Source organism: Syngnathus leptorhynchus, chromosome 1 (genome assembly GCF_054491065.1).
Source record: "Syngnathus leptorhynchus isolate UIUO chromosome 1, UIUO_Slep, whole genome shotgun sequence".
NCBI classification, from domain to species: domain Eukaryota; kingdom Metazoa; phylum Chordata; class Actinopteri; order Syngnathiformes; family Syngnathidae; genus Syngnathus; species Syngnathus leptorhynchus.
In genome coordinates this window covers 7,854,426-7,881,135 of record NC_141195.1, presented here as the reverse complement: position 1 = coordinate 7,881,135, position 26,710 = coordinate 7,854,426, and the positions used below count along the sequence as shown (strand labels likewise).

At 42.2% G+C, this 26,710-nt stretch overlaps 1 protein-coding gene across 3 annotated transcripts; it reads left to right on the top strand.

Annotated features, from left to right (window-relative positions):
- The first annotated feature begins 179 nt into the window (after nt 1-179).
- On the top strand, nt 180-26,603 carry vps13d (vacuolar protein sorting 13 homolog D). Of its 3 annotated transcripts, none has more exons than XM_085929052.1 (71): nt 180-198; nt 591-695; nt 1,244-1,422; nt 1,508-1,585; nt 1,725-1,915; nt 2,060-2,140; nt 2,397-2,513; nt 2,609-2,713; nt 3,036-3,206; nt 3,380-3,480; nt 3,585-3,753; nt 3,898-3,999; nt 4,095-4,287; nt 4,426-4,608; nt 4,729-4,859; nt 4,963-5,017; nt 5,102-5,284; nt 5,392-5,522; nt 5,604-5,736; nt 5,832-8,066; nt 8,130-8,278; nt 9,076-10,125; nt 10,520-10,610; nt 10,713-10,839; nt 10,933-11,113; nt 11,239-11,463; nt 11,769-11,907; nt 12,024-12,240; nt 12,337-12,508; nt 12,724-12,827; nt 13,056-13,280; nt 13,357-13,652; nt 13,884-14,017; nt 14,110-14,265; nt 14,344-14,506; nt 14,680-14,754; nt 14,833-15,039; nt 15,375-15,464; nt 15,689-15,829; nt 15,923-16,048; nt 16,284-16,358; nt 16,458-16,560; nt 16,707-16,859; nt 17,338-17,473; nt 17,573-17,620; nt 17,817-17,967; nt 18,062-18,278; nt 18,370-18,614; nt 18,683-18,874; nt 18,951-19,077; nt 19,420-19,562; nt 19,752-19,882; nt 20,172-20,347; nt 20,481-20,604; nt 20,833-21,068; nt 21,152-21,254; nt 21,405-21,562; nt 21,627-21,735; nt 22,058-22,228; nt 22,326-22,430; nt 22,566-22,715; nt 22,823-22,972; nt 23,102-23,198; nt 23,417-23,565; nt 23,779-23,913; nt 23,982-24,149; nt 24,282-24,414; nt 24,625-24,820; nt 24,983-25,114; nt 25,191-25,431; nt 25,739-26,603. In XM_085929052.1, the coding sequence occupies exons 3-71, from the start codon at nt 1,326-1,328 to the stop codon at nt 25,868-25,870; spliced, it is 13,110 nt and encodes a 4,369-aa protein (XP_085785178.1). In that variant the 5' UTR covers nt 180-198; nt 591-695; nt 1,244-1,325; the 3' UTR covers nt 25,871-26,603. The 3 variants fall into 3 exon arrangements, with proteins under 3 accessions (XP_085785178.1, XP_085785188.1, XP_085785168.1); XM_085929062.1 differs by lacking the exon at nt 180-198 and adding an exon at nt 230-497 and having other exon boundaries at nt 11,239-11,421; XM_085929042.1 differs by lacking the exon at nt 180-198 and adding an exon at nt 230-497.
- Nucleotides 26,604-26,710: the final 107 nt, after the last annotated feature.

Genomic DNA, 26,710 nt, shown 5'->3' with positions numbered 1-26,710 from the left:
TGTGTGCAAGAGAAAAATATATGTGTGTACTGTTTTGTGGAGTTCCTCCCTTCTACCACAGTATATTATATACACTGTTAAGGTATTCATTAAATGTATGTATACTTTTATATGTATAATTGATATATTTTATTTGAGGCTCACTGAAACGCGTGAGAAGTCAGTCATACTCCATCATAGAAGAAGACAACGACGAAGGTTTGTTTTGATCACGTGACAGGAAGTACAAGTTGGAAGTCCAATGGTTATAAATGGTGCGACGCAAACCTCAAATAATGTGATCTGTGTTTATTTGGTGTAGAATAACTGTGTTTTCTATGAAAACGTATTGGTTTTGTAATATTTAGTGTTTTACTTTTCCGCCTCAATGGTTAGATGATTTGAGGGTGGACACTATCTTCTTAAGCTACTTTTAGCTTGGTAGTTAGCTTTGACGTGCAGACTGCAACCTTGCCCTTCCCTCAGCCACCTTGGCTTTGGAGTTACCTTTTATCTCTGTGCGTTTGGTTTGTCTCGGCTTTTTGATTTTTTAACCTGTCCTCCTTTGTCGTTATCTGTTTGTCTTCATGTTGTGTTATTTGTCACTTTAGTGCTCCCTTGTGTGAGCGACAATTCTGTCAGCTCCTTGACACTGGCATTCATCAATATGGACCAGCGAAGGAGCAATTGATGGAAAGTAACAAATTCACTCAGGGGTGAGTTCGTAATACCGTTTTAATTTAATTCATCATTACCTGTTACCAATGAAAGGTGTAAGCAGAACAGGCTACGATGCGGCGTCACAGTGAGCTAACTAAAGACTCGGAGCAAATAAGAACTAACTCGAAGAACTCGTTTTTTTGGCGGCTTTTTCAACATGTTTCCTCGGGTTGTTCCCCGTGCAAGGTCACACTAGGACGTTCCATTTCTTGTAAATGGCTGGTGACATCTTCAGGGTGTAAAGACCACATTCTATATATATATATTAAAAAAAGATTGTAATAAAAAGGCTGTGATTGCAGGGTTTTAACGTAAGGTCCTCATGAAGCAGCAGAAAAGTAGTTCATCGCAATCAAACAATACATCGCTACAAGTATGTTCTTCTGGTGTGTCCTTTGTGTTATTGGCTGAACAAAGAAACTCGAACATTATGGACATGTTGTCTTATGTTCTGCTACAGTAGTTTGAACAGTCATAAATGTATTTTCAATCAAATAGTCATGATCATATTTGATATTGATGTCTTTATCTTTCCGTTTGTCAGACATCTTGCCCCTTCCCCCTGAGAGCTGTCATTTTGTCTACATCGACGTTTTTGGGAGGAGCGGCATCCCTGAATCAACAGGATGTTGGAAGGCCTTGTCGCCTGGGTGCTAAACACATATTTGGGGAAATATGTCAGCAACTTAAACACAGATCAACTATCTATAGCCTTGCTCAAAGGTAATTACTCTGTACTGTGTAGGCCTATCGCAGTTTGTATTCAACCAAATGGCAAATGTGAACGATGCTTATTCCCGCTTCTTAGGTGCAGTTGAATTGGAGAATTTACCTCTGAGGAAAGATGCCCTCAAAGAGTTTGACCTGCCCTTTGAGGTTAAAACAGGTGAGGATTATAGTGTTTTCTTTTGGGTTGCTTTTGAGGGCTCCACGATCACCTGTAATTAATATACAATAGACATTTATGTTAAAGAAAAAACGTGTAGTTTATATTTTCCTTGTCTGTGACCTTTCTTGTCTTTTAGGCTTCATTGGAAAGATCACGCTTCAGATCCCTTTCTATCGGCCTCACAGTGACCCTTGGGTCATCTCGATGTCCCAGCTAAACCTCATTATTGGTCCTGCCCATTTGCGGGAGTATGACGATGAGAAGGAGAAAGAGGAGCAGAGGGAACGCAAGAAATATCTCCTCAAGACTCTTGAAGACAAATTCAAAGTATTAAAGATTTTGATGATTTTCGTTTAATTTTTTTTTCTCTCCAAACCTTTTTTTTAATGTAGAGAATATTCAGAAATTCGGAAATGTATCTTAATTTAGTTGAATATATCTACTGTATATTTTTTTCTGTTCTTCCTTTAGAGCGAGTGTGAACAAAAAGGAGAGTCTTACTGGTACTCTGTGACTGCATCAGTGGTGACAAGGATTGTGGAAAACATTGAGGTACAGTAAACCAATACAAAATCAAACTTGATACTTGTAATACATTATAGTTTAAATGTACTTATTAAAAAAAAAACCTCATGGGTTTTGGCATAGAGATCAGTGGTGAAAAATGTCAGTGTTGAGTGTTATCTGTACAAAAAGAAAAAAACTTCTGGCACAAGCTGCTGTTGGCACTTCAGCAGAAATTATATACAATGAGAGTTTCTTTTTTTTTTTAAATTGGGCCACTCTGTTTTTCTGATTATTTGTTTAGCTGAACATCCAAGATGTGCACCTGAGATTTGAGGATGACACGTGCAATCCAGAGAAGCCCTTCTCCTTTGGAGTATGTGTCAACAATATTTCTGCTCAGAATCCCTCCAAAGATAAGGCAAGTAGTGTTTGACTTCAAAGCTTGCTATCAATCCGGCCGTTATACTGCTTTTCCAACGTTTTGTAAATGGCTCTCCCCCTTTTTTTTCATAGGCATGGACTCCGTTTCGACAAAAGCAGCTGGAGATTGAAGATTTTAGAGTCTACTGGGATACAGAATGTGAAATGCTGGCAAATCTTCCGGTGAATCAGATCCAGGTCAGATTCAAACCAAAACACACATTTTGTGTATATACTGCGCTGATTTTATTTGAATCCACAACAAACGTTTTGGTATTGCAAAGGGTTAGAAATTGTCAGACGTTGATTTAGCTTGGCACCATGCCAGGGATTAACGTTTATTTACTAAGCAGCTTTACACTGTCTCGTACGTATCTGTTTGGAGTGTTTAGATCTGTGCGTTCTCTTTAACCACGCAGGAAAGAAAATCGTTTTGAAGTTTTCGCAATGATATAATACGTAGTCACATATGGAATACGCTTCCCCCCCACGTGACAATTTATGTTTTGGGAATGTGCAGGAAGCTATGACCCAATGTATGAAGACGTGGGAGCACCAGTATATCTTCGAACCAGTGTGTGCCTCCGTATTGCTCAGAAGAAATGCCTCCAAGGAGCCTCTGAGGTTCCGACACACTCCACGGATTCAAGGCCACGTTCAGCTGGAGACTATGTCTCTACACTTATCTCAGGTCGGCATCATTACGTTACCCTGCTGTATGTGGTGTACTCTCTTTACGCGAACATCTACAAAAATCCCAATTTGCAGCACACTAGTTTTTGAAATATTCTCAATGTTATAGTGCTACAAATATAAAATGCAATGTCAGCATAAACGTGATGATCTGAATGTGTGTCTTCTCAGGTTCAATACCAACAGGTCATGGCATTCCTCAAAGAGCTATACCGCCGGGAAAGGGAAATGCTTTACAGAAAATGGAGGCCTAACTGCTCCGTTTCTGGAAAGTAAGACTCAGAGGCTCTGTGCGAGAAAGCGTTGGCACAAAAGGAGCTGTGCAAATATATACAGTAGATTCTGATTTCTTTACACATTTAACTTTTTCTTCTAGCTGCAGACAATGGTGGTTGTTTGCCATTGAGGCAAACCTAAGTGAGATCAGGGAACAGCGCCGTCGGGGAAGTTGGACCTTTGCCCTCCAGCGGGCACGAGATGCCCAGACTTACACCAGCCTGTACTTCAGAAAACTCAAAGGAGTCCCACTAAGCCCCCAAGAAGAGGTACTACACCTTAACCGACAGTCCTCTAAAATGTCTGATTAGTGTAAATATTTAGCATTCTACTGTAAGAGAGTGTTGTACTTTAGAAAGATGTGACTCAGCTGTGCTTTATATTTTCTGTATGTACCTGTCGTCATCAATTAGAGTGAGATTGAGCGAGTAGAAGAAGAGCAGACCTTAGAAGAGCTCCAGAGTCTCAGAGAAATCGTCCACGACTGGTTTCGAAAACAGGAAGAGATTGTTGAGGTAAAACTAAGATGATACGACTGACACAAGAATTCACAAATATAACAATATACGTGACGTTTTTTTTTTCTATATTTTTTTTTCTTTACACACAGAATGTACGAGAGACGACTAGTGAACCCCTGCCCTGTTCGCCCACTCCATCCATCCCCAAGAGTGGGAGCTCTGGTATGATCCAGTACCTGCAGTCGTGGTTTCCGGGCTGGGGGGGCTGGTATGGAGATTCTCTGGACCCTGACAGATGCCCTGAGGCGCTTCTCCCAAGCCCATCCTCCTGGGATATTCTGGGTGAGACATGAGCTTTTTATACCTGCCATTGTGGCCATGTCCACTGATAAAGGGAATGACGATCATCGGCATCCGTCACTCGTAGAAGTGATCGCAAACTGAACATGACTGCTGATTCCGATCTTCTATGTTCTCCAGCAGAAACAGATGACTTGTTTGATCCACTCGAGGACTCCCACACTTTGAACACATTTACCAGGAGAGATTACCTGTTTGCTCGGCTGGAGTTTTTACTGGAAAAAGGTGGAATTACACTCTTCCATCAGGACACTAAAGACAAAATACCACATGAAAGCGGAGTCATCCAGCTGGAGGTTTCAGGTAAGAGAAAAATGTAAACGTAAAGTGGCGACCCCAATTATTCTGTGCCGGGTTTGTGCTAACTTAGAGCAACTACAGCAATTAAATAATCACCTCTGTGCTGTCATGACTGTTTCACAGAGGTGAAGGTGGTTGTGGAGTCTTTGCCTCGCTCGGAGTCTTCTCTACTGTCTGTAAAGCTGGGTGGTTTATTCCTCAGAGACTTGACCACCCATGACACAGTCTTCCCTGTACTGGTGTCTCCAAAAACGGTGAAAAAAAAAAAAGCTAATGGAGAAAACTTGGCCGAAAAACAATTTGGGTGGGTTTCAAAATGTACAATGTTTGTGCATGACATGATTTTGTGTCTTGCAGGACAAGGTTGTCATTTCTGTTAACCAGACATCTGGGCAGCCCAGCAGCAATTCAGGTAAAGCCTAGGTTTCATCTCATTTAGTATTTATTTACTCTATATTGTGAGTTCAATGTTTTTTTTGGGGGTGTTTCTTTCCAGGGAGTTCAAATGCAGAGAGCTTTTCCTCTCCAGTGTTTGAAATGCTTTATGAGCGTAACCCTGTAAGGTCTAAGTTTGAGAGAAGATTGGAAGTGAACACGAGCCCACTAAACATAATCTACAACCCACAAGCAATCAAAAAAGTGACTGAATTCTTCTACAAAGGACGAGTTCATTCCTCTGGTAAGTCAGCGATACCTACATGTCAACATGTATACTTTCTTCTTTTTTTTTTTTTTTTATGATGGTGATTGAATAATGTAATAATCAATTTTGTTTTACCCCCCGAGGTTTTGGCTATCAGTCAGAGTTAGAGCTGAAAGTGGCAGAGGCTGCCAGGAGGCAATATGACAAGTTAAAAAGACAGACCAAGGCAGAAATCCGACAAACTATTGATCAGCTTCTTGTTGGAGAATTTATTGTAAGTCTGGCAACACTGCCGAGGGTTGTGACTCAAAAGACAAACAGATTATTTCAAAGTTGTTGTCCTTATGTTGTCTAGGAAAACAGTAAACGTTGGACTATGAAACTGGACATTTGCGCACCGCAGGTCATTTTCCCAGATGATTTCCAATCAGGAGATCCAATGTTAGTTATTGTTGATTTAGGCAGGATTTTGCTTACTAACTCTCAAGGTAAATCCATCAATTATTTTACGCTATATCATTGTTAAACTTGCTTCTGATTTCATTTCTAAATAGTTTCATTTTTGCATATCTGTTCTTTGAAGATGACTCCAAAGACTGCAAAATTACCCAACCTGAAAGGGAAGATCTGAGTGATGAGGAGTACCAAACACCCTTGGCCACTCCACCAGAGTCTCCCCCTGAGATGGACATGCCCTTGAAAGACTGGCTAAAATGTCCTGAACTTCCCAGCCTCAGATCTCCTGAGAGTACAAACGCCTATAGCAGAAAGCTTTACGAAAGATATTCATTGTCCTTCAAGGATCTGCAGATCATGGTCGGTCGCTACAAGGACAATTGGAAAAATCTTCAAGAGAGCGAAGTAGGGCCGACTCACGTGGTGGAGAAATTTAATGTGTTGTTACAACTAGAGCAGAGATTGCGCTACACGTCAGATCCCCAGCTCCCAGGGGCTGTGCTGTCAGGAACCCTCCCAGATCTGAAAGTTCATATTAACCTAGAGAAGATGACAGCTTTGAGGAGTTGTCTGGCGAGACTAAGCACTCCAGATGGGAATTCCGACGAAGGCCAAGAAAAGGCGTCAAAGTCTCCCGACCCGCTTACTCTTCGCCATGAGAAAATCTTTCAGAGAGAGGACAGCTCTTGGAAGATCCAAGGTTCAGCCAAGAACTTGACGCAAAGCGTCATGACTTTAGAGCAGCACACAAGGGAAGTCTTGGTAGAATCCCGTCTACTGTTGGCTGAATTCAAAATAAACTATATGCAGCTTGGGGTGGAGAGCGATGGTCGCTACATATCTGTTCTCAAGGTCTTTGGCACCAATGCCCATTTTGTTAAGCGTCCTTATGATGCAGAGGTCTCGCTTACTGTCCATGGTCTTCTTCTTGTGGACACTCTACAAACCTACGGCTCAGACTTTGACCTGCTAGTGTCATCTCATAAAAATCTCAGTTTTGATATCCCCACTGGCAGTCTTCAAGAGAGCCAACCATCTTCCCCGATGTCCTATGAGAGCAGATCTTCAGAGCAACCGAGTCACCTCACTGAGTCATGTATGCGCACAGATAAAATCGCAGCCCTCAGTTCCTTTCTCAAGGATCAAGAGGCCCTAATTAAACTCGAGTACCAGTTTGTGAGCTCAGACTGCCCTTCCATGAACTTGGATAGCTCCCTTCAGGTGATAAGTATGCAGGTCAATAACTTGGACATCATTCTGAACCCTGAGACCATGGTGGAACTCCTTAAGTTCCTTCAGAAATCTTTCCCAAAGGAAGAAAACGCTTGGACATCATCACAGCAACCTGCAACACAACCCTACCTTGAGGAAGAAGATGGAACTTTTCAATCAACATATGACCAGAACAAGGAGCTTACTGTTGAAATTCATCGACTTAACCTCCTTCTTCTTCGAACTGTCTCCACGGGCGCCGTCTTGGGTGCTGAGAAGAAAGGTTTGAAGATTGCCACTGCCAGCATCACCGGCACCAAAGTTAATGTTTCCTTAGGCAGTCGAATGGACATTAACGGGTCACTTGGAGCTATTCAGTTAGTAGACTTGACCCAGGAAGGAGGTCGAAGCCAGTTTGTCGTAAGCATCGGCAATGCAGAAGACGTCTCGACTGATGAAGTTCTAACTTTGCTTGCTGACAAAGAACTTTCTCCTTCAGAAGCTCTGAATTTTCACCTTCTAGAGAATTTCCAAGGGGACTGCACTTTAAATCTGCATATGGCATCTTTGCATTACAACCACTCAGCCAAGTTCTTGACGGAGCTGAGTCTTTCTGCTAACGAGGTGGAAGACAATTTCCGCTCGATGTTGAAAAGTGCCGCAACCAAAGTGTCAACAGTTCTTGCCACCAAGACAGCAGAGTACAGTGGCATGTTTTCACTCTTTGAGACTCCCTCGAGAAGAAGTCGAACACAGAGTTGGTCTTTTCCATTGGAGGATGAAGAGGATATTTCCATGGAGGAAACTGAACCCACCATAGACACTTTCTTTGTCAAGTTGACCCTAAATGTAAACATTGAATCGCCAGTCGTGTCCATTCCTCGCAAACCTGGACACCCTGAACTTCTGGTAGGGCACTTGGGTAGCATAACTATCCAGAATTTCAACACTGGCCAACATTCTGACGGGGAGAGACTCCAAGTTCTTGTCAAGGACATTCGGCTATACTCACTAAACACAAGTCCTTTGGTTTTGAAGAAGATGCAAAGAGCGGGGAAAAATGGCAGCATTTCACCATCCCATACTAGAAGTCATGATGAACCGCAGTTCACACGTCATGACTTTTTTGAATACCTCAGCCAAGGAAAAGGTAACAGTTTTAAAACGAAAAACTTCAATGTAATCTTACTAATCATTTTTTTCCCCCTACTAGCCTTCCATATATTGAAAGACACCACCATACAGTTCACGCTGGAGAAGGCCTCCATCAATGATGATATATATACTTTGCTCAACTCCAAAGAACCATGCAAGAGCACCGCATTGCTGAGAGTTGAAGGAAAATTTGTCAAACCTGTTCAGGTACATACTTCTTGAAAAGAAAGAACAGTGGTATGTCGAAGTTCGACAACATTCCGTTCTGCAAGCCTGGTCTAGCTTTGATTTGTTTCACATAGTGCTCAGTCCCATTGTAGTTCATTCGGAATGAATTGTCATTAAACTTCTTAACTGGACAGACAATCTTATGCGTAAGGGAGTTGTCAACTTCCGAACACAATCGGTTCTGAGAGAATGTTTGGAAGTCAGATTGATTGTAAGTTGAGACGCATTGAGTTTTCACCTGATAAATAAATTCTGACAATCAATCAAAATATGTTCCCTATGGCGGACTGGGGTAAATGTGGGAAGAAAAAAAAAATCCTGAAAAAAATTGCAAATTTCCCCAAAAGTCAATTTTTGTATTTCACGGAGGGGCAATACCCCCGCAGCCCCCCTTCTAGCTCCGCCATTGCTTGGTTGCAAGTTGTAAATCGAGAACTACATGTTTTGAGTGAGCAGTCTAACCAGTCGAATATTAATCCATTAGAAACAATAAATCACTCTTCAAATACTCAATGATTTATTATATCAAATATTGTACCTGTTAGGGATCTCACGAATCATCTTATTTTAGTGTCTATAAATCAATTATTTGTGTAATATAAAATGGGTAATATATATTGTATGAACTAATTATCATCCAAATGCTTTATTGATATTATTAGATGAATTCCGTTGCGAATGGGTCACCTTGAAAATATAGAATGATAATAATACAGAATTTTGCTTTTGATGAAATATCTTCCATTTATTATCTCTATTTGATTCTTTGCTTGTAGGTATTCCTTTGCAAGGCAGTGTACGAACAGGTCCTCCAGACACTGGATAATTTATTTCTCATCGAGGAGCAACATGTCAACCCCAGTCAGCCACCAACACCCCCGCCACCAACTCCTTCCTCCACCAGACCTCACCGCTTTCCCGACCCCCATGGAGGACTCTTTGCAAAGGATCCTCCCTACATCAGCTTATCACACTCAATCCTCTCCTCTCCACTGCCCCTACAGTCTCAAAAGCCAAGTTCTGACTCTCCTGCATTTACTCAGCTGAAAATAACTGTTCACGTCGCAGAATTGCAGGTCCAGCTTAGCGCTGATCTTACCCAGGGCTCCCAAGGCTTAATCAGTCTCCAGTTCCGTGACCTGGTGGGCGACTTCACAAAAGAGCATCCACATTTGTTAGAAGTCCAACTAATCCTGCGTTCAGTGCTCATGGAGGACCTCCTGGAGCAGAACCCTGAGCATAAACATCTCATGGTGTCCCGTGGAGCGCCAAAGCCTTTGACATTCAGTACAAAAGAGTACCTCTCTCAAAGTTGTCCATCTGCGTCTAATGCCTTATACCCAGTTATGCCTCGCTCTCTTCCATCCCACATGGAAGAGGCCCAGAATGTCTTCCAACTTTACCAAAGGCATGCCGGTACTCCTTCAGCAGGTCATCGCAAATCAAAGAAAGATCCAGACTGTCCCAGCACTCCACCACCCTCCCCGAGTCATCGCGCATCCTCCCCACAGCCGACCTCTGAATTTGATGAGTCATTAGTTCACATCAACGTGTTGCTGGTTGACCAAAATCACCCAGAGTTCAAAAGCCGCTACGGCAGCGTAGGGCGAAGCATCGATATCGACTTTAACTGCTTGGACGTGTTAATCACATTGCAGACCTGGGTGGTCATCCTGGATTTTTTTGGAATCGGTTCCACGGCCAATAATCATGCAATGAAGGTGCCTCCGAGTTCCCCTCAGTGTGTGCCAGGACATCCTCTCGATGAGTCAGACATCATTGAGCAGGACCCAAACGAAGTTGTCAACACCAAATTGGACCTTAAGGTATGCCGATAGAAATTATGTACACGTAATTGACCTTCATATACAAATTACGTGAGACAAAAGAGTGATATAATAAATATAATCAAAATGAGGCGAAACAAATTATTAGTTAAAGGAGGTGGCACTTTCTGTTCACAGCCACGTTTGGGGGGGAGAAAAAACTGAACTACAGTAATTGTTTTAAATTGTCCTCTTTTTTTTGTGTACATTTTCATCCTTTGAGACTTATTGGATCAACATTTTTGAATCAGTCACTGCAAGAATTTATACATGTAGTTTTAGTTTTTTTGTTTTTCGTTTTACTTACCCCAAAGCACTGTTTGTTAATACTACTGGACTGGGCAGACCCCCCCCACAACTCAAATGTCTTAACAGTATGCATTTGAATTTGCAGGTTTATTCCTTGTCTGTTGTATTGAACAAAGAAGGCAACGAGCTTGCGCGAGCCAGTGTGATCAAATTATCGGCACATCTGGAAATGTTGGGTATGAAAAACCTTTAACGATTCACTCACTGAAAGACTCCCAATCCTGTTTTAGTGGGTTGATTATTATAATTGAATTGTATTTATATCCTCTACATTTTAGAGAGTAACCTGGTTTTAACAGGCAGTTTGGGAAGTTTGTCCCTGAGTGATCTGACCCCACATGGCGAACTTTACCGAGAACGTTTCACCACATATGGAGGGGAGGCTCTAATATTCAATATCCACAGGTAAAGTACATATCACAGTAGCACCATTTCTTTATACAGTTCTTAAATTCATTTGTCTTGGATGGGTTTGATCACCATTGAATTCTATTTCAGATATGGTATGCCAGATCCTTACCTGGAACGTGAATATGACATCAAGGTCTCTTTGCTGATGGCTTCAGTGCAATATGTCCACACGCAGCGCTTCCAGGCTGAGGTGGTGGCCTTCATACAACATTTCACACAGTTACAGGATGTGCTCGGCAGACAGAGGGCAGCGATGGAAGGCCAAGCTGTAAGTATATCACCCGTCATCCATCCCACCAATTCTTTGTGATCAATCAATCGGATTACTGTGGATGAAGTAAAAACACTGAAAACTTTCTGACTCTTGTCTTTCATATCTTACATCTCTTGCAGATACGGGACCGTCCACAACGGGCATCCAGAGTTCTGCTAGATATCGAAGCTGGCGCCCCAGTTATAATCATCCCAGAAAGCTCGACTTCAAAAAGGGTCATTGTAGCAAATCTTGGCCAGCTGAGGCTGCAGAACTGCTTCTTACCCGCTGGGGCCCATGGCACTTTCTCCGCCCGAGACAAGGTAGAGAAACTGACCATGGCACATGCCTTTTTCCCGTCTCTGGTGAGTTAGTCCTCAATCGTTTATCCAAGCAATTCTAACTCTTGACTGACCCCTACATATGGTTGTTTCAATAATAAATCTGACATCTTTATCTGCATCCCGTTTGAGCGCGCGTGTGTCTTTCAAATTAACAAGTGTGTCATGAAAGCAAAAATGTCCACTCTTTGGGGACTACTATAGTTTTATTTGAACTAAATTTCAATATCAATTTTCCATTTGGGTTTTGGATTTGACCTACTTTAAGTTATTGACGCACAACTTTATAACTCAGTTTTCACCATGACTGTTGTTTCATTTTGAAAAAGGAGCCTACACAAAATGCGGCTGCATGGTCTTATGAGCAAAAAGGACAACAAAGCTCCCCCAGCAGTGCCACCACCTGGACTCATGGCACCGCACAGCCTGAAGGAGCTGAGGAGAAGGGTAGTAGCCCCATCGCTTCAGGTAAGCATCCCTGGTTAGTTTGGAAGAAAGCACTTTAATTTAGTTAGTTTTGGCGTTATTGCCTTTCTCAGGACAAATCAGACAAAACTTGAAATGTTTTTTTTTTTTGTCTTCAGAAGCCCATGTGTGTCTTTTGGATTGCATTGCTCTGGACCTGCAGCAGATGGATATTTTTGCTGCCGAGCATCTGCTCTGCCAAACATGTGACCGAGGTTGTAATGCCTCTGAAATCTCAGATGTTATTTTCCCATCCTACTGTGTACGTCGGATGGGAGGAAATCTGCTGAAAGACTGCTGTCGCCTCCAGCTTAAAGTTGAACGCAACCTGGACAGGTGATTGCCACTTAGCAAACCGTTGTAAAGGTTTGACCAAATCCTGAACGATAACTAATATTTTGAACCCGTGCTTGGGTTACTTGTTATTTGAAGTGAGCTGAGCCACGCAGTTCCCGATATGACTATCTACGGTAGCCTGTCATCAGTACAGTGCTCACTAGATCCAGAACACTACCAGCTGATTCGAGGGCTGCTGGAAAACAATCTCGGCGAGCCCGTTGAAGAATTTCTGCGACCTTTCAACCTGCAGGACCCCAGTACATATGTAAGACAGCAGACACACATCCACACCAATCAACAAGGTTCATATGCACAAAAGTATTTTTTCATGATGACATACCTGAAGTGTCAACAAACTGTCAGTGTCCAAGGGAACTTTTTGTCAGATGACTATTTATTTACTATTTTGTCACATAATAAAGGTTATCTTAATGCAGAATGAACATGACGGAACTAATCATAGATGGTGTTTCTCCTCAGACGGTGTTAAGTGGAGATGTCTTCACCAACTTGTCAATCCTGGTGGATATGATGGATGTCAGTCTGGAGCTCATAGACAAATCGCACCAACGCTCACTAGCAAGGTTATTCTTTACAGTTCTATTTATTGCTCGTTTTGAATTATTGACCTACTTAATTTTTCAGAGCTTTGGTGCTGTACAACTGTTATGAATGCATGCAAATCTTCAATTTAGCTATGTAAATAATGCTAATTTCTTATTAATGACCACCTTTTAGGCTTTGGAAGTCGTTGAAGCAACCCCCTCCCTTTTTTTAAAGCCATATTTGGTTGCCTTTGTTAATTATTTCAGATTTAACTTCATGAAATCCAAGCTGCTTTTTGAAAAGTTCTCCAATGACTCCAAATCAGTCAATCTGGTCTCTCACTCACTACTTGCATATGACACTCGGAGCACTGGGCAATACGAGAGCACTGGTGGTCCCGACGGGACCAGACACAATGTATTCGACTGCATTCTCCAGCCTTCTAAAACTGGCACAAACCAAGCTTCTCTGCAACTCGAACTTCATTACAGGTACATTACGCTAATCTAAATAAATCTGAACTGAAGACATGTTTTTTTGGTGTTCTAACATGTCATGTTGTTACAGATCAACACGAGAGTCGTCCTGTTTCACAGTTGTCTTGAACAACCTAAGAGTCTTCCTCATCTTTGCCTGGCTGCGACTTGTGCAGGAATTCCTGCAGTTGCCAGTAAAAAAGTCGACAGTCGGTGCTGAGAATCCTCAGTGTCCAAATAACGTCAACGTTGACCTGGAAACAAATATTAATTCCCTCGCAACTGGAGCTGTCATACCAAAGAGGGTCAAGAGTGGCGTGGTTACCAAAAGGTCCACAGTGCCCGTTACCAACAATCGCTGCCTGGAGGTTAAGGTCAATGTTACAGGTCAGTCATTGACGTGGTAATATTTACTACTTGATGAAAGATGGAGCCCAAATCTGCATTTCAGCAAAATACAATTGCATGATCCTGGGCACCAAAATTATATTCATCCTCATATTGTATAGTCATTGATTTGGGGAAAACAAAAATCCCTCTCTTTCTGTCTCTCTCTCTCTCTCGCTCTCTCTCTCTCTCTCTCTCTCCCTCTCTCTCTCTCTCTCTCTCTCTCTCCAGGCACTGAATTTGTCATCGTAGAGGACTCAAGCTGCCTGGATACCAACGCCATCATTCTTAAGGGTACCACTGTTCTCACCTACAAACCTCGTCTGTTGGACAGGCCCTTCTCTGGAAGCCTTGCCGGCATAGAGGTAATCCCTCCTTTGAATAGTTGAAAGTGTACAACATGATTTTTTTTTTTTCCATGTTTAGAGAGTTTGTTTATTCTGAGCTCTACTTTCAGGTGTTCTCATGCCGTCTTGGCAATGAACAGGAGACTGCATTGTCCATAGTTGATCCAGTCAACGTTCAGGTAGAGCTGTGTGGCAGCCCCACGTACCAAAGTAGCTCAGGTCTACTTGATGCCTTCAGCGTGGAGGACATCCCTCCCTTGCTGGAGGTCAGGAATTAAGTTTCAACTTTGCAGAATCTAACGATTTAGTTCTGTTGGCATAACAATTGGTTTGTGATCTCGCAGATCCAGTTTCCTGTTCTGGACATCCGACTATCTTACAATGACATTCAGCTGTTCTTGGCCATAGCCAAATCCATCCCTACTGTAAATCCTCCACCAGCTTGTGACACAGTGCCTCTTGATACACCTAAAGACTCTCACAAGAAGAAAAATGTTGCCCACATAGGTATGCAAAATAGCGTTTCAGTTCACCTTTTTTTAAACTGCTACAATAATTATAATAATATAATTATTGGTGTGAATATGGTTCGCTCAATTTGTAATTAATCGGTTGGTGGAATGTTTAAACTGCGAACAAATTTCTGTATGTCATTTTGAAAATGTGTTTTGTTTCCACAGAAGGACAGCTGATTCATTTACAAGATCTTGGGTTCAGGAAAGAAGATTGTAAAAAGGCCCTTCTCCTTTGTAAAGGTGAATTTAACCTCTGAGACATTCGCTAAACTTGCTCCAGCAGTGTTTAGGCTAAAAAATAGATTTTGTGTCTTCTAGGTCACCTGGATCTTGCTGCAACTTGGCTGCTAGAGAATGCTGACAATATTGCAGGCCGGTCCAAAGATCGTTCCAGAACTGACTCTGGTTCTTCCAGCCAGGCTGCTGCTCTGTCTGGTGTAGAAGTAAAGGCAGAGAGCATCTGCATTTGTTTCATTGATGACTGTTTGGATTGTGACATACCACTTGCTGAGCTCACCTTCTCCAGTAAGTCTTAAGATACGAGATTGTTGAGTAGTAGCGTGTCTGTCTTGCAGTCATGTGGAGTTTGCAATTTTTCTCCAGGTGCTTAAGCGTCCATTATAAGAACATTCAATTTAATTAGATCTAAATCCAGATTGACTGGTGACTGCCCGTAATCCAAATTCAGGTGGGATAGGCCATAAATCACATCTGCTACATAAAATGGACAGATTGATATTTTAGGATAATAAAAAAATCATTAAGTGTATGTTGCACATCACATACAATTTTGAAAAGCAATGGAATAATGAAAAGGCTTCAAGTGCAAATTGTCACCTGAATGCCGTTTGATATTACAGGGCTTAACGTTTTGCAGCGCATTGGTTCCTCCCAGGAAGGCACTGCCAGCTTTAGTCTTTCAGGAGACTATTACAACAGAGAACTGTCAGGTAATTACATTGGATCGTTTTTTGTTTTTTTTCAAAGCAAACACACAAGAAGAATTTCAGATTGAATAAATTTTTGACCAAATCTTTGAAAAATATTCTAACAAGTCTGAATGAAAGTTATTTTAGTCAACATTTTAGAGTTACAGTGCAGCTGTATGTTCTATGGACTATTTAAATATGAATTGTGGGCTAACATCAAATGGCTCATCTGTTGTGTGTGACAGGCTGGGAGCCCTTCATTGAGCCCTGGCCCTGCTTCCTGTCCTGGCAAAAGCAAGAAGCAAGCCGATTGCATCCTCTCCGTCTCAAGATGGCTGTTAAAGCCAAGCAGCGACTCGATGTCAACATCACCTCTGTTCTCTTGGGTGAGTCAAAGCAATAGCTTACTGATAATTAAAACGGATTATTTGACTTGCACAACCATGTTGTAATTTGTTTTATTTATTTGGTTGATACAGAACAGTACAACACAACCAAGACCTCCTGGATAGCAGACTACTGTAACAAGGAAGAACAAAGTAGTCAGTCTTCACCCACCTTGTCCTGGATAGGCTCCTCAGTTGACCCGCCCAGCTTTGGACCAAGTGAGTTCAAATGCAATTAAATTAAAAGGACAAAACATTTTTTTTTCTTTTTTTTTTTAAATCTTGCTTGTGTAGGTTTTATTAGTGTATTTCCTCCCGCATTCTCCCAAGAATTCTTCACGGAATGCTCCAAATTGTCCCTAGGATATAACCTAACCCCAATGAAGATAAGCAATGAAGAAAATGGATGGATGATGTTTATCTTTGATCATCTCACCTGTCTGTCTTTTCCTAGGTGCTCCCCTTTCCCACCTTAGAACTCGTAGCACCGCCAGGTTGACCAGCTTTGATCAGCAAACTGACTCCAATGGTACACTTGACAGTTTAGTGACCCAGATCACTACAAACAATACTTGAATGTACACATTTTCCCTTCATGTAATGCAAATGCCATTTTTGTTTACAACAGTCGTAAAACTTTCCAAGAAGAGGCAGCCATTTGTGCCATATGCTCTGCGCAACCATACAGGATGCACTATCTGGTTTGCCACGCTGACTACAACCCCTACAAGGTTGGTGGAACTACTCCAAGTGAATGAAACAATGAAATGTGACTCAATTTGTTTTTGGAGGCTGTAATTTGAGCTCCAGTATGTCCCAGAACTGCCACGGAGAGAAGACTAATCCCCAGCTGAAGTTCTTGATGCGTTTCTTTCAGAGTGGCACTGTCTCACAGCAGTAGTGCTGACTCTATTGGAGACATCCACGGTCCTGGCAATGATGATAGCCACAATGTCAGTCAGTGGCGAGAGGTGTTCCCCGGTGAAGAGATTCCGTTTGAGTTTGAAGCACGAGAGAAACTTCGCCATAGGTACATTTCAGGCAATATTTGAACCTTCTATTTACTGCAATTTTTTTTATTACTGATACATTTATCTTAAAATGTAAATTAAAGTACAAACAAAAAAAATGTAATTTCCACATAAAATATCTGAACATGAATGATTTTTTTTTTAATACACTGCTGTAATGGGTGGGGGCGAATGTAGAAAATAATTACAGAAAAAAAATCATAAAATACCCCAAAATCAATTAACCTGCTGATTTTAGGTGGAGGGGGAGGATAGGCAGGCAGTGTAAATACTAAATACAAAGGAAACACAAAGTCAGATATCCTTAAAATTGAAAGCCAGTCGTAGTAGATTGACACCTTGAATATAGTCGGTAGTTAATATTGACACGCTATTAATATAGTCATGAAAACGTTTGGCTGCAATCGTTAGCAGTTTTCAGCCCCTGCCACGTGGGTGTCCATTTCATTTACAGGTTGTCATTATTTCTTTATGCAGGCACACTCATGAGCTGAAGCTGCACCAACTGCTTGTCCGAGTGTGTGGATGGGAACAAGTCAAGCCTGTGTCTGTGGACAAAGTGGGAATCTTCTTCCGGTACGCAGGTCCGGACAGGAACAACGCCTCCAACATTGTAAGCAAACATTATTGCCTCGGAATCAAGTCTAGCTGGAACATTTTCTTCTTAAATTGAAAACCCTAACTCCTGCCCCACCCCCATGCACTTCCACAGGTTGGCAGTCCTATCAGCAGGACTAACATTATTCATCCACATGTCTACGTAAGTGCAATGTTTGGTCACTGAGTAACTTTGTGTATCACTAACTGACTGCTGCTTTAGTTATTGTTTGTGATTGACATTGCTTTGAATGTCTATTTTTATATTGACGAGTGGTCATTGTATTGTATTTGTTCAAATTTTATGGCCATACCTATGTGTGCTCTCACATGTTGTGAAAATCTCTACTTCTGCTCAGTTCTCAGCACTTCCTCCAGTCCGAGTGGTCTTCTCCATCACGATGGAGGGAAGTGCCAGGAAGGTTATAACTGTGCGCTCAGCTCTCATTTTGAAGAATCGTCTTGATGTTCCCATGGAGATCAGACTTGACAGCCCCTCTGCTCCTGACAGTATGCAACCGCTGCTCCGTTTTTCATTTACCATACTACATTTTCTAAAGTATTCTGTTTATTGTCCTTCATTCTCTTATTTCTTCGTCAACAGAACCAGTGGTATTGCCTCCAATTTTGCCCGGTCAGGCCTTGGCAGTTCCCCTGCACCTGACGTCATGGCGGCTCCAGGCACGGCCTAAGGGATTGGGCTTATTTTTTTGTAAAGTTCCAATCCATTGGACCACTGTGGAGCGTCCTGGAGAGATCAGCAGCAGCAAGAGGGATTGCCAGTCTGCAGACTTTGATGACACTGTCAAACGTAACTTCAGGTAGATTGATTGACTCATACCTTTTTCTTTTGTGTTTTTTTATCTTATTCTTGGTTTACTCATGTCAACTAATTTCTTTCCACCTCTTAAGGTTTTGTGTGGTTATAAAAAAGGAAAACTACCCAGACCAGCAACCTGCCAAAAAGGTCTCCAATACAAATCAGATCTATCGACAGCCAGGTCACATCATCTATCTGTTGCCCACCATGGTGCTGGCCAACCTGCTCCCCAGTGACCTCAACTACTACGTGAAGGGGACAGCCATCAAAGGCACACTGAAACCAGGAAAAGAAGCTGTGCTTCATGCTGTGGACACCTCACAGAACATGGAGCTAGGTCAGAGAGGAGATGAAAAACAATTTACTGTCGTCTATTTTCTCATACCCGTGCTGTCTGTATTCTAGGTGTTCTGTTAGAGAACTTCCCTGTGTGCAAAGAGCTGCTCATTCCTCCCGGAACTCAGAATTACGTTGTTAGGATGAGACTATACGACACAAATAAGCGCCTTCTTTGTCTGACAATCCGAATCATCCTCCGGGCGCACGGGGCTCTGAAAATCCTGATTTCTGCTCCCTACTGGCTCGTTAACAAGACAGGTTAAGATTTTAATTCATCCAGAAAGTCAGTCATGTGCAAACTTGCTTATTTCCTCAAGTTCTTTTCCTTTTTCAGGTTTGCCATTAATTTTCAGACAAGACAATGGCAAAGTGGATGCAGCAGGCCAGTTTGATGAGCATGAATTGGCGCGAAGCCTCAGTCCTTTACTTTTCTGCTACACTGACAAAGAACAGCCCGCCATGTAAGTTTGTTTCAAAACACCAGCTTATGTATGAATATAACACAAACACAAATGCAGTTTTAGTAGCAAGCGTCATTATTTAATTGCCGCTCATTGAGTCTTTTTTTTTTTTTAAAACATCAAATGCACCCAAAATACTTTTAAAGTATGGATTGTGCACATATGTCTTCATAATAAATAATTGTGGGAAAAAATAATTTCAACATCATTAACTGCTTTGTCACAAGAGACAAAAAGCTTCAGTTATTTCAAGACGCATTTGAACAACAATCAATCATCAAAATATTTTACTACCATAGTTATCACATTGATTATTATTTTCCTTCTTTCGCCTAAACCCAGGTGCACTATGCGTGTTGGGAAGGGGATCCATCCAGATGGAGTTCCAGGCTGGTGCCAGGGTTTCTCCTTGGATGGAGGGAGTGGAGTAAGGGCAGTGAAAGTTATCCAACAGGGTAACAGACCTGGACTCATCTACAATATTGGCAAGTTGTTGTAGACCCACTTTATCAATTACAGTTGTAACTCTGTCTTAAATATAATTAAACACATTGATGGTAAATACATATGTTTCAATACTCCGGTTTTGAATCTGATGTCCCTAGGAAACATGCATTAAAAAAAACTATGAATACTAATTTATCATGAATTTATTGTTTCTCTTTGCAACATAGGTATCAGTGTGCGCAATGGAAAAGGACGCTACAGAGACACTCACATTGTGACTTTTGCCCCACGCTACTTGTTGGATAACAGCTCCTCACACAAACTTGCCTTTGCCCAGAGAGAGTTTGCTCGAGGAAAGGTAAAGAATTTCCTGACGTTTTTGCCTTTCTGTTATTCCTATATAAAACAGACATCTCCAGTCCTTGGAGATTTCATTTAAACCTTTGGAGCACTTACAGACTTTTGGGTGTTTTACTTTATGAAAAACAAGCTTTCAAGGAAATTTTTTTTGAAGTGTAGGAATGGATTAATGGCGTTTCAGTTAGTTTCAGTAAATAAACATAGGTTTGTTATGTTAGGAATTCAGCTTGTTGGCCAATGTACTACTGTATTATAAATAGTCCTTTTTTTATTGTCCTTATTCCCAGGGTACAGCCAACCCAGAGGGTTACATCTCCACTCTACCAGGCTCCAGCGTTGTCTTTCATTGGCCCCGAAATGACTATGACCAACTGTTGTGTGTGCGCCTAATGGACAGCCCGACATGTACCTGGTCAGGAGGCTTTGAGGTCAACAAACCCAAGTCCTTCCACGTCAACATGAGGTGAGAAATATTTTGGTTTACAGCTCAAACATTATAATACACTTTAGGTTCATCCTGAAATTTCTCTGGAAACAGTGTATTCAATTTGTGTATGCAGATATAAAGTGTTTTATTTGAATTTTGTTTTTTAAAGGGACACCATGGGGAATTGCTTCTTCTTGCGGACCGAGATCACCATCAAGGGAGCAACCTACCAGATCTCCTTTACTGACACTGATCAGCTGCCACCTCCTTTCCGTATCCACAACATCTCTGAGGTAAGCTCTTGCTTTGTTCCATAGCTTTTTGTATGAGCAAGTACGATAGAAGCAAGGTGAACAATTGAGTGTTACGTCACATAAATAACATCAACTTCAAGGAGAACATTTGACAGCCTTAAAATGTTGATCAGTGTCAACATGATGGTGTTTCAGATATATACCAAATCGGATTTTCAAATATGGTTTGACATGGATCTTCATCCTCTCAAATTTGGGTTTCTTCAGGTTCCCATCCAATTCTGGCAGCATGGGGTGGTTGACATCAAGCTGCACACTGAGGTCAAGGCCGACTCCGAACTGGACTACGCCTGTGACGAGCAAACACTGCCGCCATACCTGACTCTGACTGTGAAGGGAGCCGGATCCTCAGAGGTCACAGCTGACATGAACTTCTTCCGAGAATACAACAAGCTCTACTATGAGAATTTCATCTACATCGCTGCCACGCACACCTTCTCACAGTACTGACTCCTTACATAAAGTATTTTTCTTTTATCTATCAAAAGTTAAAGACATAAGAAGTAATTGTTATTCTTTGATGAAGGAGCGGGGTTAGGAGGCCTGTTGGTAAGAAGCATCTGGTAACCCGTGCTGAGCTGGTGCTTGATGTGGACACAAAGACACAGAGGGTCATCTTGAAAAAGAAGGTATTAATTTTGAGTCGAGTAAAAAGTAATTATCGTATATTAACATAATTCCACAAAACGTATTTATGTGGATTGCAGCGATGCTTCCTTAACTGAGCTCCTGTATGATATATAAAAGTCAAAAAGGACACGTGAATTTTTCCTTGGCAGGAACCTGGGAAGCGCTCCCAGTTGTGGAGGATGACAGGTACTGGTATGCTGTGTCATGAAGGCTCCTCACCACCTCAGAGCAAACCCGCCCAACCACGTCCAATGGACTCCTCTTTGGTTTTGGACATTGCTGGACTTGCGGCTGTTACTGACAACAGGTTAGCGCTAGTTGAAGATGTGTATGAAGAGATGTCATTCTTAATTGTTTCTGTCTTAAAACAGTTTTGAGCCATTGATGTTAAGGAGACCTGACCCTCGTCGCAGCACAACCCAAACATGGTATTTCAGCTCATGCATGCTGACCTGTGGCCTTCCCCGGCTAGTAGTACAGGTAAAAACATCAACCTTCTTTCCCTCTCTTTTTTTAACCAAGCATTTATGTTCAAATTTCATTACATATATTATCTTGTATGTATTGAATATATATATTTATCAATTTTATCATGAAAAACAAACTATTCTCTGAGTGAGAGCATGTCAAGCATGAAAATGATGGGCTCCAAGACTGAACCTTGAGGAACTCCGCAGGAAAAATGTAGGGGAGCCAACAACCCCAGAAAAAGATCAATTTGCTAAATAGGCCATCAGCAATCTTTTTAAGTGTAATTGCAAAATGATAGCCAGTTATTGACGATTTGTTTTCCCCCTTTCAGGTAAGGGGTGGTATTGGAGGCCTGTACGATGGAGCAGAGGTGGTGTTGGGACCAGATTCTGGACTTCTAGAGCCTGGTCCTGAACAGCAGTTTATCAACCAAAAGATGAGGCCTGGTTCCGGCGTATTGTCTGTTCAGGTTTTGCCAGACGGACCCACACGTGTTCTACAGGTGAGAACCAGACCTGCTTGTGTGTTTTGATTGTAACTATATTCTAGCTTTCTGTTCACACCACGCTGTTTCACCTTCTTTCTCTTTTCATCAATAGATAAGTGACTTCAACCAAAGGAGACTGATCCACAAGTCACCAAGTGCTGAGCCGGACAAGAACAAAGAGGATTTAAAAAAGAAAGAAATAGAACAGGAGCTTGAGGTAAGAACATTGACAGACACGCATGCAACCTCAGATCATCAAGATCGAAGGGCTGTCATTATCGCATACTATCGTGTCTCACTCGTATGTACTTATAAATATGAACCTGACGTCCCGTGACATCATTCATACTAGGTGATAGTCAATTTGGAGGAAGGTATCGGCGTATCTCTGGTCAACAAAGTTCCAGAAGAGCTCGTGTTCGCCACACTGTCCGGTATCGATGTCCACTTCACACGTACCGCTGCCAATGAGGTGTTGGAATTGAGCATTCACAACATTCAGGTAAGATCCAGTTCGCTCACAGTCGAAAGAGATTTGTGTCAGGAAGTGTGTGAAATCAGGCAGGCCGCGACAGATTGTTTGAGTGTTGGTATTCTTTTGGTTATCAGGTGGACAACCAGCTTCTAGGAACCACACAGCCAGTGGTGCTGTGTGTGACCCCGAGCTCCGCAGATGGTATTGTGAGCGAGAGCGGTCCGTCCTTGCAGGTGAACTCGGTCAAAGTTACGAGCAGTCTGCTGCTGACTGATATCTTCAAGGTCAGTAGCAAAAACACTATCTTGACTCTCTGCATAAAAAAAAAATGTGTCGCATTTCATAGATGGGCAAAAATATCGTAATTCTCTCTGCAGCCTTTCTTTTATGATGATGTAACTTTGTGTCTGCAGCATCTCATGGTTACAGCTGGACGATTCACAGTCATCATTGAAGAAAAGTTGTTGCTCAAACTGCTCAGCTTTTTTGGTTACGGGCAGACAGAAGCAGGTTGGTCAACTGTCTCTTTCACAAATTGATCTTGATACATTAATGATTGAAAATGAGACTCTAAGATGAACTGCCCACCTCCAATAATCACGAACGGATTGTGCATTAATACGGGCAAAGCACTACTTGCATTTGGTGCCATCACTTGGAAAAGTGACTACAGTAAAATGTTTGTGTGTGTATATCGACTGGTAAAATGATCCATGTAATTGATGTAGAACTGGAGAAATTGGATGAAAACCTTCATGAGAGGCCCAATCAGGATGCTGGACCACCCAAACGCTACTACTTTGAGAACCTGAAGATCAGCCTGCCTCAGGTCAAGCTCAGTGTCCTCACCTCTCACAAGCTGCCTGCTGATCTGAAGGTAATTTTCCATTTTTTAAAATCTTCTCAGCTGCTACTAAATGATGCAAAATATTGTTTTTGTCTGTTGTTTGTCTGACTTCTTTGCTGACTTGAGCAAAACTGTGAGAGTTGTCTTTATTCCAACTGCATTTGATGATGGACACATTTATATACTACTGTAACTCATTTGCTTTTGCAAAAATTGAGTCTGTTCTGCACTTTTTTGCGGCAGGCTTTAAAAGGTACCTTGGGCTTCCCATTGGTTCGCTTCGAAGATGCTGTTGTCAACATGTACCCGTTCACTCGAGTGCACCCTTATGAGACCCAGGAGATCATCATCAATGATGTTCTCAAGCATTTCAGAGAGGTAAGAGATGTGCAAAGTATGCTAACTTTTTGACCTGTCGGTGTAATGAATATTTTTTTTATATAAAGGAGCTGATCAGCCAGGCGGCCCAGATCCTGGGCTCCGTGGACTTCCTCGGAAATCCAATCGGACTTCTCAATGATGTTTCTGAAGGCGTATCGGAGCTCATCAAGTATGGCAACGTGGGCGGCCTTATACGAAACGTGACACACGGCGTATCCAACTCCGCTGCTAAGGTACAGTACAAATTCACTCAGCTGTTTAGTTTGGGCAACTCTTGGCTTTTTTCACTTTTAGATGTTGAGCTCATACCGGAATCGCAAAGCTGAAAAAAACCCAAAGAAATTAAACAATGGATGAAATTGCAGTTTGCAGGAACTTTATCTGATGGGCTGGGAAAAACTATGGACAACCGGCACCAGACGGAGCGAGAGTACATTAGATATCACGGAGCCACCAGTGGCGAGCACCTGGTCGCGGGCATCCATGGACTCGCTCATGGTATACCTCTGTTACATTTGAGTCATGCTGTCGTCTGAATTCTGAAGTGTTAAGCAACATGCTAGCTTGTTATCAAGTTAGCATGTTGCTTACTAGCAATCCATATGAACTCTTTCACCTCTAAATGGATTTTGTTCATGTTGAGGAATTTAAAAAGCTTAACAGTGATGCAAAAGAAAGGCGTTGCAGTGATTTTCTCTGTTCTCTCAGGTATCATCGGTGGCATGACGAGTATCATAACGTCAACTGTGGAAGGGGTCAAGACGGAAGGTGGTGTCAGTGGCTTTTTCTCCGGCCTGGGCAAAGGTCTTGTCGGCACTGTGACCAAACCGGTGGCCGGAGCGCTGGACTTTGCTTCAGAGACGGCACAGACGGTCCGAGACATGGCGAGTCTCAGTAACCACAGGTGGGTAGAATCGCTAACCCTGCGTTACCTTACGTTCATTCCAATTCATTTGACTTTTATCGTGCCGCAGCTTGCTTATGGAAGGAGTTATAACAATTTGGGGACGATAGAATCAAATGTGTTTTGTCGTCATTCTATCCAACCGCGATTCGTATTGTGCAGGCTAAGCGTGTCCCGTGTCAGGAAACCTCGCTGCTGCAAAGGTCCTCAGGGTCTTCTGCCTCGCTACTCGGGCTTGCAAGCTGACGGCCAAGAGCAACTCTTCCACCTCACAGATAACATCCAATCTGAATTGTACGTGAGTTGACTGGTTTCGTACGCACAGCTTTAGCACATTGTCCCATCGTGTCATCCACTTTTCTTTTGGCAGCTTCATCGCAGTAGAGCCCATCGACAGCTACAGCGTGCTCATTTCCTCCAAAGTGGTCTACTTCCTGAAGCCTGGAGACCATGTGGACCGTGAAGCTATTTTCTTAGAGATCAAGTATGATGACCTCTATCACAGTCTGGTGTCTAAGGATCATGGCAAAGTCTATGTGCAGCTCACCAAAAAGGCTGAAAGCACCAGCAGTGGTGTGGCCATTCCTGGCCCCTCCCACCAAAAGCCCATGGTAAGACTTTGTGCCGTGACACTACAGAGAATGACACTTTCAGATGTTTTTTGGAATGGGACAGTCAAAAATGCATCTGCAAAATCTCACCGCACGGAGCAAACAAACTAGTGAACTAGCTACGTGAACCACCTGACTTGACTGCAGCTTATGTCATGAAAGGCGCATGCTTTATTAAAAAATCTCCCCGCCAACATCTTAGAAGTGATTCTGTTCTGGTCACCTCATTTAGCCGTGCAAAATTCACGAGTTCCAGATATAAGGTTTCTGTTCTTATGCTCTAATTCTCTCTGTACTCACTCCACAGGTCCATGTAAAGAGTGAAACTCTGGCTCTCAAAATCTCCCAAGAAATCAACTACGCTAAGAGTCTATACTATGAGCAGCAGCTCATGCTACCTGCCAGTAACAATGAGGACTGCTTATTGCTCGAGTCGTGATCAAATAGAGATGAGGAGGGTTTCGGAAGCCCCCTTAAGTGAAGATGGTTAACCCACTCTGCGATTGACCGGCGGCCACTCTAGGGTGTACGTAACTATCATTTTGAGAGTCAGCTGATAAAGGCTGCAGCTCAAAGCTGCCTAGAACATTATTGGATGGATTAATCATGACGACGGAGAAAAGGGGGATACTCAGATAGTCACATGCTCGTTTCAGTCACATGACCTAATATTGCTGCGTGTATTACAGAGTTTTAATTTCATCTGTGTATATTTGTTACTCAAACTGTGTTTATAGCACCAAGTGTACATATTCTGCAGGTCTTCCACAATGATTGTTAATAAGGTAAAAATGTAAATAAGGATATTATTTTGTGTGAGGGATGAAATATAAAAAAAAAATTGCACTGATACATTTGAGTATGTGAAATGCCCCAAACTCATATCACTTGAAGCTGCCTTCCCCATCTCTTTGCCGGGTACAACTACAAACCGACTGTTTTGACATTTCGGAAGCATCACTGTTTGTTACTCTTCGATGCGACTGACTTCCTCATAAACTAGCATCTAACTTCCAAGCTGGATTTTTGAAAAGTCAATGAAGTGTCTTGACCTTTGGTTTAGTGTCACTTGCTGCGATGAGTTTGAGCATTTGGGGGGCATATTGTGACATGTGGATGTTTTGTAAAATGCTTTCACATGGACAAATGCAAATAAATGACCCCTGATTTAACACTTTGTTTGCAGTCTATTGAATCTTTTGGTGTCATTAACTTTTGAAGAACCACAAAAAAAAATCGATAAGAGGTAACTAGTCTTTTTTTCCAGGTATCTGTATTG